Source organism: Callorhinus ursinus, unplaced genomic scaffold, assembly GCF_003265705.2.
Source record: "Callorhinus ursinus isolate GAN/ISIS: 27379988/994484 unplaced genomic scaffold, GSC_fseal_2.0 scaffold16, whole genome shotgun sequence".
NCBI lineage: Eukaryota > Metazoa > Chordata > Mammalia > Carnivora > Otariidae > Callorhinus > Callorhinus ursinus.
Window position 1 is genome coordinate 4,867,178 of NW_027397078.1, and position 19,500 is coordinate 4,886,677.

The 19,500-nt window shown below is 50.5% G+C and overlaps 1 protein-coding gene across 2 annotated transcripts in view; it reads left to right on the plus strand.

Annotated features, from left to right (window-relative positions):
- DIPK2B (divergent protein kinase domain 2B) overlaps positions 1–19,070 on the plus strand; it is a 43,184-nt gene extending 24,114 nt beyond the window's left edge. Inside the window, exons 3-5 of one of the 2 annotated variants that reach the window (XM_025857749.2) lie at positions 9,899–10,072; positions 12,803–13,091; positions 14,288–19,070. In XM_025857749.2, coding sequence (XP_025713534.2) covers positions 9,899–10,072; positions 12,803–13,091; positions 14,288–14,628 — 804 coding nt within the window. In that variant the 3' untranslated portion in view covers positions 14,629–19,070. The remainder of the gene's footprint in view (positions 1–9,898; positions 10,073–12,802; positions 13,092–14,287) is intronic. The other variant, XM_073901902.1, reaches the window with a different exon arrangement.
- Positions 19,071–19,500: the final 430 nt, after the last annotated feature.

Here is a 19,500-nt window from a genome sequence, read left to right on the forward strand (position 1 = left end):
TTAATATGGGAAATGAGCTTGAGGCTAGGGTGGCTGTAAGGCACACACCGTCTTCCTGAGTCCTCCTGCCATTCCTGTGAGGTATAAGAGGCGCCATAATCTCCTCTTACAGAGAAGGGAACTGAGTCTCAGTCGGGTCACGATTCCAATCCCAACCCATTGTCCTTCCCTCGTGCCTCAATGAGGCCACCTTTCTGTGGGTTGGTGGGCTGCTTGGCTTCCCTGGGGGCAAGAAGCAAAGATTCAGCGAACCCACTCTCTGGAAAAGGAGTTTGTGGTAAGGCCATCCCTGGCCTAAAACTGGGTCTGGAAGCTCATGGGACCTGAGGCAACTCACATCCAGCAGCTGTGCATCTAACACTTCAGCCAGTGTCTCGTGGGCTCCCAGTCACCCTGGCTCATGGCACCCATGCTTCTTTCCACAGCTCTGCCCCATTCCCCCCTTTCTCAGATGAATCCCAAATTTAAATTCCAAAAGGAAGTCAGAAAAACTGGCTTAACTCTTCACTGATACCCCATTCGCACCAGGCACCCCCAATCCCATCAAAGATGGCCTCACCCTGTTTGCCTAAGCATACGGCCATGGAAGGGGAGGCTTCAGCTAGACAGGGACATAGGGCCTGGAGAGTACCATGGCTGTTTAGAAGATGCATCTATAACGTGGCAGTGATGACGCTTATACTGAGCACAATGAGGGTGACAATGATTTGTGCCATTTACCGAATGCAAAACACGCGCCTCTCGCCATGCCAAGCCTTTTGCATGCGTGTTCTGTGAGGCTTGTAAACTGGCTTGGCGCTCAGTTCTCAGAGACATAGTGGGACAGGCAGTAGTACGGAATCTAAACAACTTCTCTAGTCTTCCTGCTGTGTGAAAATGGACAACTCAGCAGCGTGACTTCTGGCACTATTTCCTGGCCAAAATAACCAAAGGGGCAATCCTAGTATCTTCACCCATTCCTGACCCATCATCATAAGAAGTATAAAAATAGAGGCATCTAGGGGCACCTGGATGGCTCAGTGGGTTAAGTGTCTGCCTTTGGCTCAGGTCATGATCCCGGTGTCCTGGGATCCAGTCCCACATCGGGTTCCCTGCTAAGTGGAGAATCTGCTTCTCCCTCTCCCTCTGCCTGCTGTTCCTCCCGCTTGTGCTCTGTCTTTCTCTCTCTGTCTCTCTCTCTCTCAAATAAATAAACAAAATCTTTTTTTAAAAAATGGAGGCATCTAGGAGTCCAATTCTCCTTCTGGTCCTGTCACCCTGGGTTACAGCTTGAAGCTAATGGCAAGTCTGAGTCAGGATACAGCCCTTGGACACGCGATGCCTTTCCAGCTGCAACTTGGCACCCTGGCACTCCCGTTCCTCCTCCAGCTCAGGCTCTCCTGGTTCTCGGGAAGAGGAAAGCAGAGCAGGTCAGAGATGGGACTATAGGGCTCAGCAACCCATCCCTCCTCCAAACATCTGATTCCCTCCTGAGAGATTGATTCAGTTGGGTTTTGAAAGTTGTTTGAGCTTCCAGAGCACCCTTGTTACAGCACGCACAGCCCCCTTTGAAGGGTAGCTCTTTGGGCTTTTATCAGCCAAAACCTTCTGGGCAAAGTTCCCAACTGACTGAGGAGTGACAGGGAAGTGCTTGTCTACCGGATGTCCACATTCTGCCATCAAGAGTGCGGGATCGTTTTTATCTGTATCCCAAATAAAGAAAGAACTCTGCCTTGGAACTTCTTCCAAAGCTCCCAAGATAGGAACACTGAAACACAGTTGGTCCCCTCATCCCACACTCCCACCTACCTGATAACAAGAATGACCCACGACACTTGTCAGAAATGCAGAGCCCTAGGTCCTCACTGGACCTATCTATTCAGAATTTCTAGATGGGTCCTAGGGCTCTGTATTTTTATAGCACTCTGAAGCCTTTGCTTGTTGGTCAAGTTTAGGACATGCTACCCTACTCTGAAATCACCAATGTCATTTTTGATGCCCTACTGAGATTTGGGTATGAAAGCAGGCTTGGGTACCAATAAGCATCATAATCTTTAACGAGTCACTTCCCTTTCCTAGTTCTTACCTTAGTATGGCTTATCTGGAAAATGGGAGCATTTTGCTAGATGGCGTGATGGTACAGTCTACCATTTGCATTAGCCAGCATGGGCTATGAAAATTAATGTCATTGCATTTTCCACAAATTTTTAAAAAGATTTTATTTATTTATTTAAGAAAGAAAGAGCACAAGCAGGGAGGGGCAAGGGCGGAAGGAGAGGGAGAAGCAGACTCCCCGCTGAGCGGGGAGCCCAACGTGGGGTTGGATCCCAGGATCCTGAGATCATGACCTGAGCCTGAGCTGAAGGCAGATGCTTAACTGACTGAGCCACCAAGGAGCCCCAATTTTCCACAAATTTTTGAAGCCCTTTTTTAGGCAATCACTAAATTTCTAGGATAGTCACCAGGCCAAGAGAGAAGTAAAGGCTCAGTCAGAGTCCCTGTGTATGTCAAGATAATGTCCATGAAAAGGCTTGCCATAGGGCCTGACACTTAAAATTTTTATTTTTTTTTAATTTTTGTTTATTTATTTTTTTAGATTTTATTTATTTATTTGAGAGAGAGAGCACGAGCGAGGTGAGGTACAGAGAAAGAAGCAGGCTCCCCGCTGAGCAGGGAACCCGATGTGGGGCTCAATCCTGGGACTCCGGGATCACGACCTAAGCGGAAGGCAGACGCCTAACCGACTGAGCCACTCAGTTGCCCCCAGTTAAAACTTCTAGCAAGTGTTACTCTCCTTTCCCCTGTCATGCCAACCATGTTTTCTGATAGCAATCACTACAGAGGCTTCTGCAGCAAGCAGCTCCCCATGCCGTTGTCCTGAATTCAGCGGGAATGGGCAGCAGGTGCACGACATTCTCTCATGGTTGGCGGTCAAACCCCAACTGAGGCATGGTCCCCCTGCTGCCATCTTTCACTTCCGGTGGGCACCCTCAGGCTGGGCAGATCTCACCCATGGGATAGAACTTGAGAAGGAGCTGGGGCACTTCTGGCATGGTGCCTGGAGATCCATATAACTTTCAGTTGTGGTCTGCTGGGGGGGGCGGGGTACCCCCTTTTCGCTCCACCTATGGATGAACTCTCTTATCTCTAGCTTCCAGAAAGGAATAACAAGCATAGCTCTTTTACTTCTTAAGTACCTCCAACAGAGTCACGAAATCGTTTGTCTAGACAATTTACCCCTGATGCTTCTGTTCTGGTAAGAACCCTTTACATGAGGACACTCTTGGTGGTTGATGATGTTTTTTTGAGCCAACACACTCGAAAATGTGGGTAAAAGCCAACCGAAGGTCAAACAACTCATCAGGGAAGTTACATCTTGCATAGTCCGATTTCACTAGAAGCTTCAAAAGTGAAAGCAAACCTAGATTTTGATCTCGGTTGCTGTCATTTCCACAATGAACAAGTGCTTTTCCTTTAGCGCCAGTGTATAATCTGTGTGTAACATATCTTATATATTATATTAATATATTAAACACAATATTAATAACTTATTAATATTAATGTGATGTGATTTATTAACTAATATAATATAAATATTTTGTATAATCTATAATTATATATAACATAATATTTTATATGTGTGTGTATATATATATACATACATATAAGCAGATTTATGTCAAGGAATTGGCTGATGCCATTATGGGGGCTGGCAAGTCCCATATCCACAGGGCATGCCAGTAAGTCGAGTCCCCTGGGCAGGAACAGATGCTACAATCCACAGGCAGAATTTCTTCCTCAGGGAAACCTTCGTTTTGCTCTTAAGGCCCTTCAACTGGTTGGATCAGGCCCACCCACTTTATCGAGGACGAGCTCCCTTCCTTTAAGTCAACTGACTGTAGATGTTAACCACATCTACATAATATTGTCACGGCAACCCCTGGATTGGTGTTTGATGGAATAACTGGGCACCATAGCTTAGCCAAGTTAACTCATGAAACACCATCACAGGGACATACCCAATAAATTTTATTGACTGATGTAGACGTTAGGGATTGTGGGGGAGAAGTGTGACTATCGCTCTCTGTACCCCGCTGCACAGAAGGCCCCTGTTAGGTGACCGTAGAGCAGAGCAAAAGCCCAGTCACTAGCCCCACACTGTGAAGACTTTGACGGGCTGGCTGGTTCCCTAAGGGATGGCACCAGACCAGAAAGAGAAGGATGAGGAATCCAGGCATGGGAGGGGAAGGGAAACAGAGGACCAGGGTTTGGTTGTCCTTTTGCCTCTCATTGAAGGTGCTGATTTAGCCTTGTGGCCCATGTATGTGGAAGGGAGGAGTGATTTGGAAACTCCAGAGCAGTGGGGCATCCCCAAAAAGGCTGTATTTTGCTTTGGAATGAGTCTTGATTTTATTGAAAAATGTTTAATTTCCCAATTCTGTTTGCCATTAGTCAATATAATTGTGGGCTTGCACGTGGCCAGCACACACTAAACAGAACCAGATGGAGCCCCGCTCTCTGAGGGGGATCCTGAGCAGCAGCTGCTGCCCCTGTAAAGGGAGTTGGAGTACAAGACAGTTTTCAAGCTTTTCTGGCTATAGTTCAAGAGGTGGCCCAGAACCTTCTCTGCAAATATATCAGTTACTCATTGCTGTGTAACAAACCACTTCAAAACTTGGTGGCTTAAAACAACAACAATCATCAGTTTTGCTCATAAATATGCAATTTGGGCAGGGCTTAGAGGGGAAGGCTCACCAAGCTCCACGTGGCATCCGCTGACGTGGCTCAATGCAGCACAAGAGGAGACATTTCCAAGATAGCTCAGTCACGTGGCTGGCAAGTTGGGGCTGGCTGTCAGCTAGGCACTCCGCTGGGGTGAAGGCTGGGGATCTTGTTTTCTCTCCATGTGGCCTGGGCTTCCTTACAGCATGGTGGCTGGACACAGGAGAGAGCCAAGGAGAAGCTGAGTCACCTTTCATGGCCGAGGCTCAGAAGTCATGTAGCATCACTCCTATAAGTGTGCCAGTCACTAGACTTGAGTCACCAAGGCCAGTCCAGATTGCAGGTAGGGGAATTAGACTTCACCCCTTGATGGGAGGAGTGTCAAAGAGTTTGTGAACATGTTTTAAAACCACCTTATGGGGCGTGTGGGTGGCTCAGTCGGTTAAGCGTCTGCCTTCGGCTCAGGTCATGATCCCGGGGTCTTGGGATCAAACCCTGAGTCGGGCTTCCTGCTCAGCAGGGAGTCTGCTTCTCCCTCTCCCTCTGCCCTTCCACCCCCTCCCCACCTTGCTGGTGCTTGCTCTCTCTCTCTCAAATAAATAAATAAAATCTTTAAAAAAGTTTTTAAAAAATAAAACCACCTCAGCAAATGATACCTCTGGTGGTACTTCCTCTGACACCTCCCTCTTTCTTGCCCCTCCTCCCCCATCCAGCCAGTCACCAAGGCTTATAAATTCTACCACCAACAAATATCTTCAAATCTTTTCATTCTTTCATCTCACACCTGGAGCCCTGCATCTTCCTGACTTTCCCACCTCCACTCTTTCTTCCTGTGATATTTAGGATTAGGTTCATTTGCATATGACAAAAAATCCAAATAACAGTGGCTTAAACAAGATCAAAATATTCTTCTCTTTTACATAAAAGAAACTAATACATAGCTATCCAGGGCTGATGTAGTGGCTCTGTGATTCTCAGGGGTCTGGGCTACTTTCATTTTGCTCCTCTACAAAGCCCTGATCCAATATGGCTGCCTAAGCACCAGCCATCACTTCCACATTCCAGCCAGGGGAAAAAAAAAAAAAAAAAAGGATGGAGAAGGATACACCCTCTCCCTTAAAAGATCCTTCCCAGAAATTTCTACTTATATTTCATTGACCAGTACCTAGTCACACTACCACACCTAGCTGCAAAAGAAGCTGAGAATGTAATCTTTATTCTGGGCAGCCATATGCCTCACTAACATCCAGGAGTCCATAAATAGCAGTCTTGGACACACTCCTCTGAATCCACACTTCACGCTACACCCAGAATCTTTTCCCTAAAATGCATATCTGAGTATATCCCTCCCCTGCTCAAGGCCTTCAGTGGCTCCCCACCCCTTCTGGATAAAATTAAAATTCCTTAAAATGACTCCAATGTTCCTGCTATCTGGGCTTCTTCTCTGTCAACTGTTACTAGCAATACTTCACCTTCAAGGATACTAACCTACTTGCAGTCCAGCATATTCTTTCTCATCTCAAGGTTAATGCAAGGTGTTCCCTCTGCATAGAATCCTCTCCCACCCTCTCTACAGGTTCACTCTACCCACACTTCAGGCCTCAGCCTGGACATCACTGTCCTCCAAGAAGATTCGGAGGGGCCCATGGACATGTTTTCATTTCTTTTAGAATCAGAAGGAAAAAATGAACTCCTAGGTCCAAGAAAATGTTTGAATTCATCGATATTAATAGTACCTCCCTCACTAGGGTCTTGTAAGGATGAATGAAAGAATACATTACATGTGAGGGGCTTAGAACACTTCCTGTCGTATAGTAAGCTCTCAATAATGATCACCTATTATTATTGCTGTCATTATGGCCAATTAGTGTCCTACCTCTCCCAGAGGTTTTTTCACTTGAGAGTTGGCTCTCACAGGAGAGAAGAGATTACTTACCTCCCCCAGTCCCCAGGGATTATCTGGAATGGTGGAATTTCAGGCTGCCTTGGAAAGACTATCAGAAGCAAAGAGATGGGGGTGCCTGGGTGGCTCAGTCGGTTAAGCGTCTGCCTTCAGCTTGGCTCATGAACCCGGGGTCCTCCGATCAAGCCCGCTTGGGGCTCCCTGCCAGAGGGGAGTCTCTCTCCCTCTGCTGCTCCCCCTGCTTGTGCTGTCTCTCGCTCTCTCTCTATGTCAAATAAATAAATAAAATCTTTAAAAAGAAAAAAGAAAAGCAAAGAGATGTTCTCCTAGCTTCAAATCATCTTCTCTGGTCTCCACCTGGGTAGCTTATGGGGCCCGGGGGGTGGGTGCAGGTCCTATTACAGGGGAAACTGCATGGACATTGGAGTCGAACAGACTGGGTCCTATCTTAGCTCGGGCTACTATAACAGAGTACCATAGACTAGGTGGTTTAAAGAACAGAAGACTATTTCTCACACTTCTGGAGGCTGGGAAGTTCAAGATCAAGGTGCCAGCCAGTTGGCTCCCAGGAGAAGCTCTCTCCCGGGTTTGCAGACAACTGCCTTCTCATTGTATCCTCACGTGGTGCTCTCACGGCTCCTCTTAAAAGGGCACAATCCCATCATGAGGGCTCTGCCCTCCTGGCCTAGTTAATTCCCAAAGGTCCCACCTCCTGATGCCATCGCACTGGGGATTAGGGTTTCAATATATGAATTGCGGTCAGGGCCGGGGGGGGAGGTGTGGAAGAGGGGCAGGGGAACAAACATGCAGTCCATACTAGGTTCAAATCCTGAATCAGCCCCTTACCTACACTCGGCAGATTTCCAATTCCTCGGTTGCAAAAGGAGCCTCATAACGGCACCTGCCTCCTGGGTGCCTGGGAGGATTAAATGAGCAATCACATGGGAAATCAGCAGCCCACTGCCTGGCACGTGGTGGGTTTGTACCCTCTCCTCCCATCTATACACGTTCCCGAAGGCTGGAGTGCACATGAATTGGACACTCACAGACTCAGAGGTGCCAACATGGAATGTTCTTTAATTTTCTCTCCCTGAGCTCAACTCCTGTGTTCTCACCGCCCTGGGCATAGGAAGTGGCATCTAAACAACTGTCGGGTAACCCCAGTCACACTTCATCATGCCCAGTCACTTCAGGATTTGGACCAGCCCCCTCTGTCCCTGGGGAGCCCAGGGGTTCACTGGGTACCCGGATCATGGTAGTTCAACAAGCATCCACGCTGGCTTCTGCCAGTCCTTGTCTGGGAGCAGAAGCCACAGTCCAGCTGGGACCCTGTGGTAGAGTGAGCGAGCAACTGTCTCAGGTTCCCAGTTTTAGCTCTGAAAGCTCCACGTTCCAGGAAACCCTCAGTCCCAAGCAGAGAGGGATGGCTGAGCATCCTACCCTGTGAGCCTGTCCATGCCCTCATCAACGTCCAAGACTCTCAAGACTTCTCCCGGCTCCCAGTGGTGCTTCCAACCCTCCTGGGTTCTGGCTGGGGAGAGGGAGGGCTCCAGGCTGCTGGCCCTGCCCCGTGCCCGGGTGTCCGGGGTTCTGGAGACTGCCTCTTGCCACCTACCCCCACGGCTCACTCGGTCAGCACCTCCACTAGGCAGGCAGCCTGCAAACACCATCTACAGACACCTGGGGGCACACTTTCTGCCCTCGATCTTTCATCTTGGAAGCCAGGCTCTTAGAACTTGAAAATCCTGTTACCGGCAAAGCCGGACTCTTGCTATCACTGCTTATCATTGGCTATCACCGCTATTCTTTGTGCTGAGAGTTTAAACTTTTTTTTTTTAATTCAATTAGCCAAGGTATAGTACATTAGTTTTTGATATAATGTTCGATGATTTAAACTTTTTTTAAGATTTATTTATTTATTTGACAGAGAGACACACAGCGAAGAGAGGGAACACAAGCAGGGGGAGTGGGAGAGGGAGAAGCAGGCTTCCCGCGGAGCAGGGAGCCCGATGTGGGGCTAGATCCCAGGACCCTGGGATCATGACCTGAGCCGAAGGCAGACGCTTAACCGACTGAGCCACCCAGGCGCCCCGAGTTTAAACTTTTTTCATTTAATAAGAGCAGATAGCATTTATTGAGTGCTTCCTGCTGGCCAGGCACTGTTCTAGTATTTTACACCTGTTAGCTTTTTTTTGATCCTCATGATCTCTTAGTGTGCTCTTACTGGCACCCTCTCCTTAAACTGTAACCCATAGTACAGAGAGACGCGTAAGGAACTTGTCCAAGGTCACACAGCTAGCTGGTTGGTGTGGCCCCGGAGCTGAATTCTGGCCAACTGGCCCCCAGGCCCCTATTTTTAACTGTTTCTTTCCTTTTATTCATAGGTTGGGTTTGTTGTGCTTGTTCAATGTGAAAAGAAAGGTACAGGGGTGGGGTGGAAGGTCGTGGAAAATAAACAGAGGTCCACGCCTCCCAATTTTATCCCAAGAAGAACAAAGTAGGGGCACTTGGGTGGCTCAGTCTGTGGAGAGGCTGCCTTCGGCTCAGGTCATGATCTCAGCGTCCTGGGATCGAGCCCCACGTCGGGCTCCCTGCTCAGCGGAGAATCTGCTTCTCCCTCTCCCTCTGCCCTTCTTCCCACTGGTCGTGCTCTCTCTCTCGCTCTCTTGCTCTCTCGCTCTCTCTCTCCCTCTCAGGTGGGTAAATAAAATCTTTAAAAAAAAAATCTGGAATGACGCAAGTATGACCTCTACCACCACAAAAAAAAAAAAAAAAAGAACAAAGTCGCACATGGGAAGACGCTCAGGTGTGTTAGTGCCACAACTGTGGTGACATTGTCATGAAATGGTCGAAGGAATCTAAAGGTCATTGGCAGAGGGCTGATCTGATTCATCCAGCCTGAGACTGGCTCTCTGTGGAGAGGCGGAGTGGGGGTGCGATGGTGGTGGAGATGCAAGTGCTCCAACGTGTTGAGTGCACGCTGGGGTGCGCCACCTGCCCAGTGCCCACCTGCCCTGCCTCTAGGATGGCTCAGTCCGTTCTCCTTGGCCCTCGGGGTCTCTCCCCAGGCCCCCCAGCCCGCGCCTGCACAGCCCCTTACACTCCACCCTCCAATAGTGCTCAGACGCCCCCTTCCTGACCTGGGGTCTCTCCCCGACAAGGTCCATCTTGTCCCCCAACCCTGGCGTCTCCCCCACCAGCAGAGCCTGCTTGTGTCCCATCCTGATGGCTCCCCATGAAAGCTCAGCACCTCTTCCCTCCCCTCCTGGGGTCTCTCCCACCCACCCCCTGCAGGGCCTGCCCAGCCCCTTCCTGCGCTGCCCGTCGCAGCGACTCCTGGACCGTGTGGTCCGGCGCTATGCTGAGGTGGCCGACGCCGGCAGCATCTTCATGGACCACTTCACAGACCGAGACAAGCTGCGTCTGCTCTACACCCTGGCTGTCAATGCTCATCCCATCCTCCTGCAGGTATGCAGTGACCCCCGCCCAGGGAGGGGCTTCATGTCGGGCTCCAAGGGGGCCAGCCCTGGGCTGAGCTCTCTTCCCCTTTACCCAGAGCCTTGGGGCCACCCCTGGGAGATGTGCCCTGCAGCCATGCCTGGAAAGGAGAGAAAAATGGAAGTAGGGTAGATGCCCATCACTAGGGGAATGGTCAAGTAAATGAGGGTGCACTAGAACCCGGGGAGACCCTGGTCAACGAGGCAGTCGTGGTGGCCCCGATTTCCCTGCAGCTTCCAGTCCAGAGGTGGAGACAGACACTTAGCAAGTCAGCGAGCATCCGCAGAGCGTGTGGAGCCCGATCACACCGGTCTTCCCCAAATCCCGAGGGTCAGGACGCTCACGGTGTGGGCACAAAGGAAACTGGGAAGCGGGAAGAAGGAACGGAAAAAGGAGGAGGGCTAGAGAGGGGGGGGAAAAAGAGGAGGGAGAGGAGGAGCAGGAGGAGGAGGAGGAATGAGGGAAGGAGGAGAGATAGGAGACGGAGGGGAAAGAAGAGAGAAGGAAAGGTGCAAGTAGAGGAGGAAGACGCCGCAACAAAAACAATGTTTCGTATCACACAATTCTACCTAATTATTAATTTCATCCTTTCAATTTGATTTTAAATATAATTGTATATAATTATTAATGATACATAATCAGTAATCATTGTTATATTGTTATATTACACATTTTAGTCTATAGTAACTGATATAAATATATTTATATATAATTATTTCCCATTTGTTATTTATGATACATCTAATTATATGATGTTTAATTATTAGATATTATTTGTTATATATAATTACATAATATATAACTAATATATAATAATTATTATATGTAACACAATATGTAATATATTATATGATATATAAAATGATATATAATAATCATATAGGTTATAATATATATGATGCATATTCCATAATGATCATATAGATTATATATGATTAATATAATTATATAATATATAATGTTATAATATAGACTATATAATATATAACAATTATGTAATATATTATCATATATAACATATATGATAATATATTAATAATCTATATGGTTATTAATAATCTATATGATTATTAATATATTATATATAGTTTATATAATTATATATGATTATATATTATAATAATGGACAATATAATATATTAATAATCATAATATAATGTGATATATAATTATTAACATATAACTTCCTGTCTAATGCATATTTATTAATATATGAATAATTAATATATATTGATATATAATCAATGAGGTGCTCTGACTTATTAAGCACCTACTGTGTACCGGGTTTTGTGTCGAATGTTTTACATCACGACTCCACAACCCCACCGAAATATTATTATTGTCCCCTTTTCCAGATGAGGTAGGGGGTGCTCAGAGATGTGAGGTGACTTGACCACAGTCACTTAGCTAATGTCAGCAATGCGACCCAAACCCAGAGCTGTCTGACTGCAAGGTCCATTCGTTAAAGCCTGCCTAGTAACATTGGCATTTTAAATCCTGGAGAAGAAGGAACTGCTGGCTGTCCCTCTCAGGGGTCTGCTTTTCCCAGCATCCTAACCTCAGTGGTGGCAGCAGACTCCTGAGAGGCCTGGGCTAGGTCCCTCCATCCACCCTGGGCCCCACCCGGGAAGAGCCTGGATCTTGTCACCCTTGTCCAACCCCGAGATGACCCCGCGGCTGCGCAGTTAGACCTCGGGGGGGGGGGGGGGCCGGGACCTCCCTCCACAGCACTTAGTGGGAGAGGTCCCGGGTGGGCAGGGGAAGCAAGAAAAGGTTCTTCACAACCGCCGGGTGGGTTAAAATGGACAGAAGACCCCAGAAAATTGTCCGAGAGGGGGATAATTTCTTTTTTTTTTTAAAGAAAGAAAAGAAGAAAAAAAAAGTGGTTATTTATAGTTTCTGTCATTTCTCCCTCGTTCAAAGAAACACCATTCCAGACACAGCTGCTTCAATAAATAGTCAAGAAAAGAGCAGCCAGGATTCCTTCCTTCCTTTTTCATCTCAGAAATCCACGAGTGTGGTGCCCTTACCAGGACACCCAGGAGACCCACCAGGGCTGTGTGCTTCCGGAGACCAGTGTTAGGCAGTCAGAAGGTTCCAGTCAGTCGGGGGGTGGGAGCAGGTGCAGCATCTGTGAGTAGGTAGTTACCCCTGTCAGGCAGATTCACCCAGAGCCAGCGCCGTGCTTCCCAAAACTCAAGCCACCAAGGGCCACTGTCGTGATTTTTGCTCTTTCCCAGAACCTGTGCCTGCACTGTTATTTTTGAAAATATTTTCCTTTACATCGGCCTGAATTTGACCCTCTTGTTTCACCCCATGGCCTCTTCCTAGGCAGGGCTGCCCATGAAATCCCAAAAACGAGTCACATTTTTTTCGACTCTTCAGCTCTTTAAAATAAACACAGTCCCCTGAATCTGGAAGCCCACGGAAAATCGGCTCTCGCTTGGGGAACCTGTTGAAATGCAACCGCTGCATGGACATAGGGACTGCCTTTTCTGAATGCCTTCATCCATCGACCATGGGACGAAAGCTGGGGGGGTCCCTGGTCCAAGAGGTCAGAATAGGCTGAGGGACACGTGGCCGAGGCGTCCGGAGACGGAGGGGGCTTGGTGAGGCTCATCCCTCTGAGGGCTCCTGGCGAGAGGCAGGGGCGAGTTGTTGTCTCTCATCCTCGAATGCCTCCCCCTTCCTGCTCGGCAGATCTTCCCGGGCGCCGAGGGCTGGCCGCTGCCCAAGTACCTGGGCTCCTGCGGCCGACTGGCGGTCAGCACCAGCACCAGCCCGCTGCGGGACTTCTACGGCGCGGCCCCGGACCAGGCGGCCGACCTGGCCTACCAGCTCCTCGGTGTCCTCGAGTCCCTGAGGAGCAATGACCTGAACTACTTCTTCTACTTCACCCACGTCGACGCGGGCACATTTGGCATCTTTAACAATGGGCATCTGTTCATCCGGGATGCCAGCGCCTTGGGCGTCATCGACAAGCAGGAAGGTACCCAGCATGGGCCTGGCTGAACAGCTGGTAGAGGGGAAGTCAGGGTGACAGGGGCCAGGGAGGGGGTGACTGGGGTGGAGGGGGGGGGCGCACCCCGGGCTGTTCCGGTCTCCGTGTGTCACCGTAAGAGCAGTCCCAGTTCGTAAAATGTCCCTCTTCCCCTTTTGAGTCTGGGCTCCAACTCCCTCTCGAAGGGGAACCGGACTTGACCTTGTGCATGGCGGCCTTCTGCCACGCGGCCCCGCCTACACCCTCAGGGCGCTGCCGGTGTCCCAGGCCGTCTGTGTGGCACGGGGCGCCTGCCCTGCCCGCCTTCACACACGCCCCACCTCCGGATCCGCCCCCTCAGAGCCTCTCTCTCTGATGCTTCCAGCCTTTATCTGAAACGTCCCTATCTGGCTGATGCCCTGGTCCACGGTGCCATCCGTCTGGGCACCTTTGCTTTTTCTAAACTTTCCAAACAAAAGAGCATGGCATCGAATGTGGTATATGAGAGAATCGGGTTTCTCCCTGCCCACACAGGCTCAGCCAGCGTTCTAGAACTCTTTGAACATCCCAGTCCCGAGCGGTGACCACATTTTCTGAGCCCAGGCACAGGACGGATTCTTTTCTTCTCTGATCTCTGATTTTGCTGATATGAGAAGGCCTCTGAAGACTACCAGTGAAACCGCACTGACTCATTTCCTGAGTTGCCTTTCTTAAGAAGAATCGAGTCAGAAGAAACGAGGCTGTTGGCAGAATATTGGGGCGACGGAAACCACTGCGCTGGGCAGTCCCACTGGTCCCCCTGCATGCATATTCTGCATCACCTGCTCTTTCTCCCAACGTTGTACTTCACCCGGGCGGATGAGACGGGTCGGTCCTAGGCATTTCCTGCATTCACTCCTTCCACAATAATAACGGGAGAATCACGGTGTGGGGGTGAGCCCTACAATTAGAAGCCCAACCTCTGGCGGGGATCAGCGCATTTTCCGTGCCGTGGCCTCCTCCCGCCATAGCACAGAGAGTCCCTCCCGTGTTGTCCTCAGCAGGGACCACTGTGTCCCCAAGCTCTAAATCTCCTGGTGACAGGAGATGCTAGGACACTGAACATTCATCCAGCAATTCTAATTAGTGGCGCCCCGCCCCCCGCTCCACTCCCCTGCAAGGAGCGCAGGTCGTAGGGTGTGTAATATTGTGCATCTCTCTTCTAGGCAGCCCGGCAGCTGCCGGAGCAGGAGAGAGTAAAGACATCTTCAGCTGCCTGCTTTCGGGCTGCCAGGCCGAGCTGCCCTCCTGCTACACCATCCCGGAGAAGCAGAGCCTGGTGCTCGTGTGTCGGCAGCTGCTACCTCGACTCCTCCAGGGGAAGTTCCCCTCTCCGGTGCAGGAGGAGATAGACACGGCACTTGCCCAGTGTGGGGAGGGCGCCCACCCCGACCCCGAAGTGCTCAGGGCCGCCAGCCGGCTGAAGGACATCTTGAGACCCCTGAGAACCTGTGACCCCAGATTCGCCTACCGCTACCCAGACTGCAAGTATAATGATAAGTTCTGAGCGGCTGGAGCCTTGCCGGCCTCCGGGGACAACGTCCCTGGCCCTCCCTTGCCCAGGCTGGTCGCTGCAAGGTTGAAAGAAGCAGCTCCGTCCTGGGACATTCGGAGAGAGGCACCTTCATTTCCCGGGAACGAAGGAACACTCTGACACCAGAGGGGAGTCGTGCCGCACAGCACGGTTGCCCCTGCTGGCTACAGCATCACAGAGAAGCCCGGGGCTGGGCGGCAGAAGACCGACCGCAGACACTCACTGGATCTCGCTGAGCTTCAGTGTCCTCTGTTCTCCACCAGACTCTTGAGTTACTGAAAGAAGACAGGGATGTGAAGGGCCAGGGACACGGGCAGGTGGTTACAGAGAGTGTTCCGGAAGCGTGCGCAGGCAGGACACATGGGACAGAGCGTGGAGGTGGAGGCTGACATGGAGGGAAGGCAGGGGGAAGGTGAGGCCACTGGCCAGGACCGTGTCAGGCTCAAACATGAGGGGCCCCCTTCTTGCTCCCTGGGCCCTCGCACTAGCCCTTCCACCGTGCTGCCCACACTGCCACGGAGTGAGGAGACCACAGGCCAAGGAAACGCGAGGACAGGTGCACAGTCTGGGTGCCTGGGGTCCCGGGTGCTCCTGTGAGGCACCTCGTGGCGTGAGAAGGAGCCCCGGCTGAGAACAGATGAGCGGTGGGGGGGAGGGGGGGTTGGGCAATGTGTTTGTCCGGGACCTCTGAGAAGCAGGTGTCAGGACGAGGGTGATTCGGGCAAGGATCGTATTAAAGAAGATCGCTGTGTAGGAGGGAAGAAGGCGGTGTTGCCAGTCTGAGCCCAAGTGAGGGAGAGAAGGTCAGTGGGGGCATTCTAAGAGTGGCATCGGCGCTATATCTAAAGGAAGGTTCCACAGGGCCCTGCTGCCCTCAGTTGTTGGCAGGGAAGAGCCCGTGGGAAGTGTGACCTTGCCCTCCCCGCAGAAACGGCGTTGAGAGCGAGGCGCAGGGCCGGCAGCCAGCTCTGCTCCCTGGAGCAGGAGGCCTGAACAGGACACGCCAGCCACAGCCGGGGCCCCAGGCCAGCTCTGTCCTCACCGTGGCCTCCAGTGTAGCAGCCGAAGGAGTCTGAGAATTTCCCTTGAACTCAGCCTTACGGGTCGTTGCAACAGTATTTTTTCAAGGTCAGCCAACAGAACGTATTCTATTCAACAATGTGTTAGTTTGCTTTATACCTTTGAAATATTTAGTCACATGGTATGTGGGCCTCCATGTGGATTCTTGCCCTGACCCCTCAAGCCTTAGTGGGGGGCTCTTTGGCCCTTTGTCCAGCCTCCCCGTCAGCCCTCGACCCTTAGGGACCTCCCAGTCGTCCTCTCGTCTCCCTCTGAATCACCACCTTTAGGTCAGAATGCCTGACTTAATAAGTCTCATACTACAGACAGGGAAACTGAGGCCCAGGAGGAAGAGCAACTTGCTGAGATGGTCCATGCTCCTCTGGCCTTCCCCTTCGGCTGCTGATTCACACCCTGTCCTACCCAGTTTGGGCCCCTTCACTCACATTTACAGATGGGCCAAGAAACGTCTTATTTCATTGTCTACCAGATTGCTTGCCTTGGGGGGGGGGTTGCCTTTTGATGGCTCCAGGCACTAACCCCCGGGGCAACCATGATAGCAAGGATGGCAGGCCAAGCTTCTGGAAGGGCAGGCCTGGGCTGCCTGAGAGTCTTGGAGACGGTGGCCTTCTGGCTTGGTCGGGAGGGGTGAGGATTGACCCAACCTGCAATATTCCCCAAGTCCAGTCTATAGGGGTGGGTTCAAAGGCCAGGCCCAACCATGAGGGAGTGTGTTGTATGCATCTGTACCCAGGGCTGAGGTTCAGACGGTTCCATTTCTCCACTTACCAAGTTCCATGCATCATATAAGATCCTGTCTGAGTCCTACCTTGACCCAGAGCTTTTCCTGACAGCCTGGCCCCCAGGGAGCCCTTTCTGAATCCCCTCTCTGTACCCCTAACCATAGGTCTGTGCCCATGTGAAGCTAATCCGAAGGGTATTCCAGAGAGATCTGTGTCCCACCCTCCCATCCGGCTGAAAGCAGCCTCCAGATGGCGGATGGCGGATGGCGGTGGTGAGGGCACTTTGTGTTCTTCGCAGCAACCCGGCCGGGCACAGAGCAGGTGCTCGAAAAACAGTACACTCTTTAGGCCCTTTTGCTTGGCGTTTGTCACATACTATGTGCTCTAGACTCATGTGTCTCCCCAGAATTCCTCTCTAGAAATCCTAAACCCCAGTGTGATGGTATTAGGTGCTGGGGCCTTGGGAGGGTGATCGGCTCATGAGGGTGGAGCCCTCATGGATGGGATCAGTGCCCTTCTGAAACAGATCCCGGGGAGCCCCCTTGCCCCTCCTGCCACATGAGGACGCAGGAAGGAGATGGCCATCTATGCACCAGCAAGAAGTCTCTCTCCAGACACAGAACCTGCCAGTGCCTTGATCGCAGACTTCCCAGCCCCCCAGAACTGTGAGAAATAAATGTCTGTTGCTTGTCAGCGCCCCTGCCCCCGGGTCTATGGTATTTTGTTATAGCCACCCAAACAGACGAAGACACGTTGCCGGCCATATGCAGGACAGAGCGGCTTCCCTGAGAGTTTTGCTAGCTACTGCCTTTTTGGCCCGCAGGACCAGCTCCCTAATTTGCGGGGCCTCATGCAAAAAATGAGAAAGTGGGGCCTCCTGTTATTAAGACTGGCCAGACAACAGAGCATGAAACCAAGCGCAGGCCCTGTGAGACTGCAGAGCTTGCGTGCCCGTGAAGCTGGCCCTGGGTGCCGGAGAATATGAACTGTTCACCTCGGCAGAGAATGTCCCTGGGGTTCGCTGGCATCTCCTTTGACCTCCACCACCAAGGGGACGAGGTGCGGGACCAGAGGCCATATACAAAATACGGAACAACCACCATGGCAAAGGAACTGAGCTACGAGAACACATTCCACCTGCCGCAGCCTGACGTGGGCAGAACCACAGCCTGGCGGGCAAGTCCGACTCTTCGAAGGAGGAAACGGGTTCAAGCAATTCGTTCAAAGTGACCATTTTTCCAGGCCTCTCCTGTAGCATCTGTCTTCTGCCCGCCAGTGATTCCGTGAGCCTGAAAGTTTCCTCTAGGGTTAGAAGATAAATCGTTTGCTAAATAAATCAATACTTTGCTGGACTTGTCTTCTTTTGGGAAAGATCTACAGCCAGACCTGGTTTCATGTAATGATTCGGCTGATTCCTGTGTAACCTTGGGCAAGTTGCTTAACCTCTCTGAGCCTGCATAAGATGGGGAGGAAAGGCTCTGCCCTCGCAGGGTTACTGTCCTGTTTCAATAATACAGTGTCTCTCAAGAGCCTGGCACATATAGGCATTCTGTATTTGAAGGCAGATGTAGGGCAAGAACAGAGGGTCTCCCAGCCCAAAAGGGCTCCTCACAGAGCCAAGGTGAGTGCGGCAGGCTCTGGGAGGCCCCCTGATCCCGGCCCCAAGGCTCTGCTCCAGCCCAGAGGACCCGTAAGGAAGCCAGGATGCCGCAGGCTGACAGTCTGACTGGGGCCATTGTTATGGCCTCCTGCTAACCAGACTCTGGCTTGATCATGAATGACAGCTGGGCAGCCACTGTCCACACCTCCTCAGCCCAGCCCTCCCCCAGGCTCAGAAGGGAATCCTCCTCAAGCAGGTAATGTTGGGGGCCTTGGGAAGTCCATCCGCGCTCAGTACTGAAGAGAAATGCGGAAGCCACCTTGGCCCATTGAAAGCCTGTGTGTGGAGACGTGGCTTTTCTGCCCACTCCAGGCCTGTTGCCCACGTATTCTGGCACAGCTGGGCTCACGTGCGCACAGGTATACTCTTGGTCTGTCTGCAGCTCTTCAGGGCACTGTTTAAGAACAGTTGCAGTTGCAAGACATGTGGGAGGGTCAACGCCCAGGCAGGGGGCGGTGAATTTGCAGATATAATGACCCTCCAAAAGGCAACTGAGAGGAACAGGCCCTCAAAGGGGAGCTGGGCAACGAGTTCAAGTGGCCCACCCCGTGTAGCTCTTTGTAGGAGCAGACAAGGAGAGGGAGCACCCCCATCCCACTAGGGTGTCAGATCCTGCACCAGCCCCTCTTGCAAAAGTCAGCACGTCAAAGTTATTTATTGCGGTGTTGCTTATAATTGAAAATACTGGAAACAACCTAAGTGACCGTACATGGGAGAGTGGTTGAATAAACCATGATACCTCCACACAGTAGAGTGCCATGCAGCTTTGAAAATGAATGCGGATGATCTCTATGAACTGATAAGGAAAGATCTGCAAGATACACAGCTAAACGAGAACAACATAAAAGCAAAGCACCAGGAGTATTTAGAGGATGCGACCTTTCATGTAAGAAAAAAAGAGTATAAGTAAATATTTATGTATCTGCTCACTTGTGATACAAATATATATTATATATAAGATATTATATAATACATATACATATATATATATATAGAGAGAGAGAGAGAGAATAAACCAGAAGCTAATGAGATTGGTTACCTAAAGGGGGTGGTGGGAATGGGGTGGAAAGAAGGGAGGAATGGGAATGGAGGTAGGGACGAAGAGGGAGTCAACCTTCTCAGGGTATACCTTTTTGTATAAATGTGACTCTTAGAACCACAGGAATGCCTCAACCAACCCACAAATAAATAATTAAGATCCCCCAGGATGTGGGTTGCACTAAGATGTAATACAAACCATAACGAGTGGACCTAACTGTGTTACACATGACTAGGATAACCACACCGAAGAACTAGCCTAAGTAACTTGAAAAGTAAGCATTTCAACTACAACAGTATAAGGCTAAAGACAAAAACAACTGTGCACACAATTTAAAATGGTTC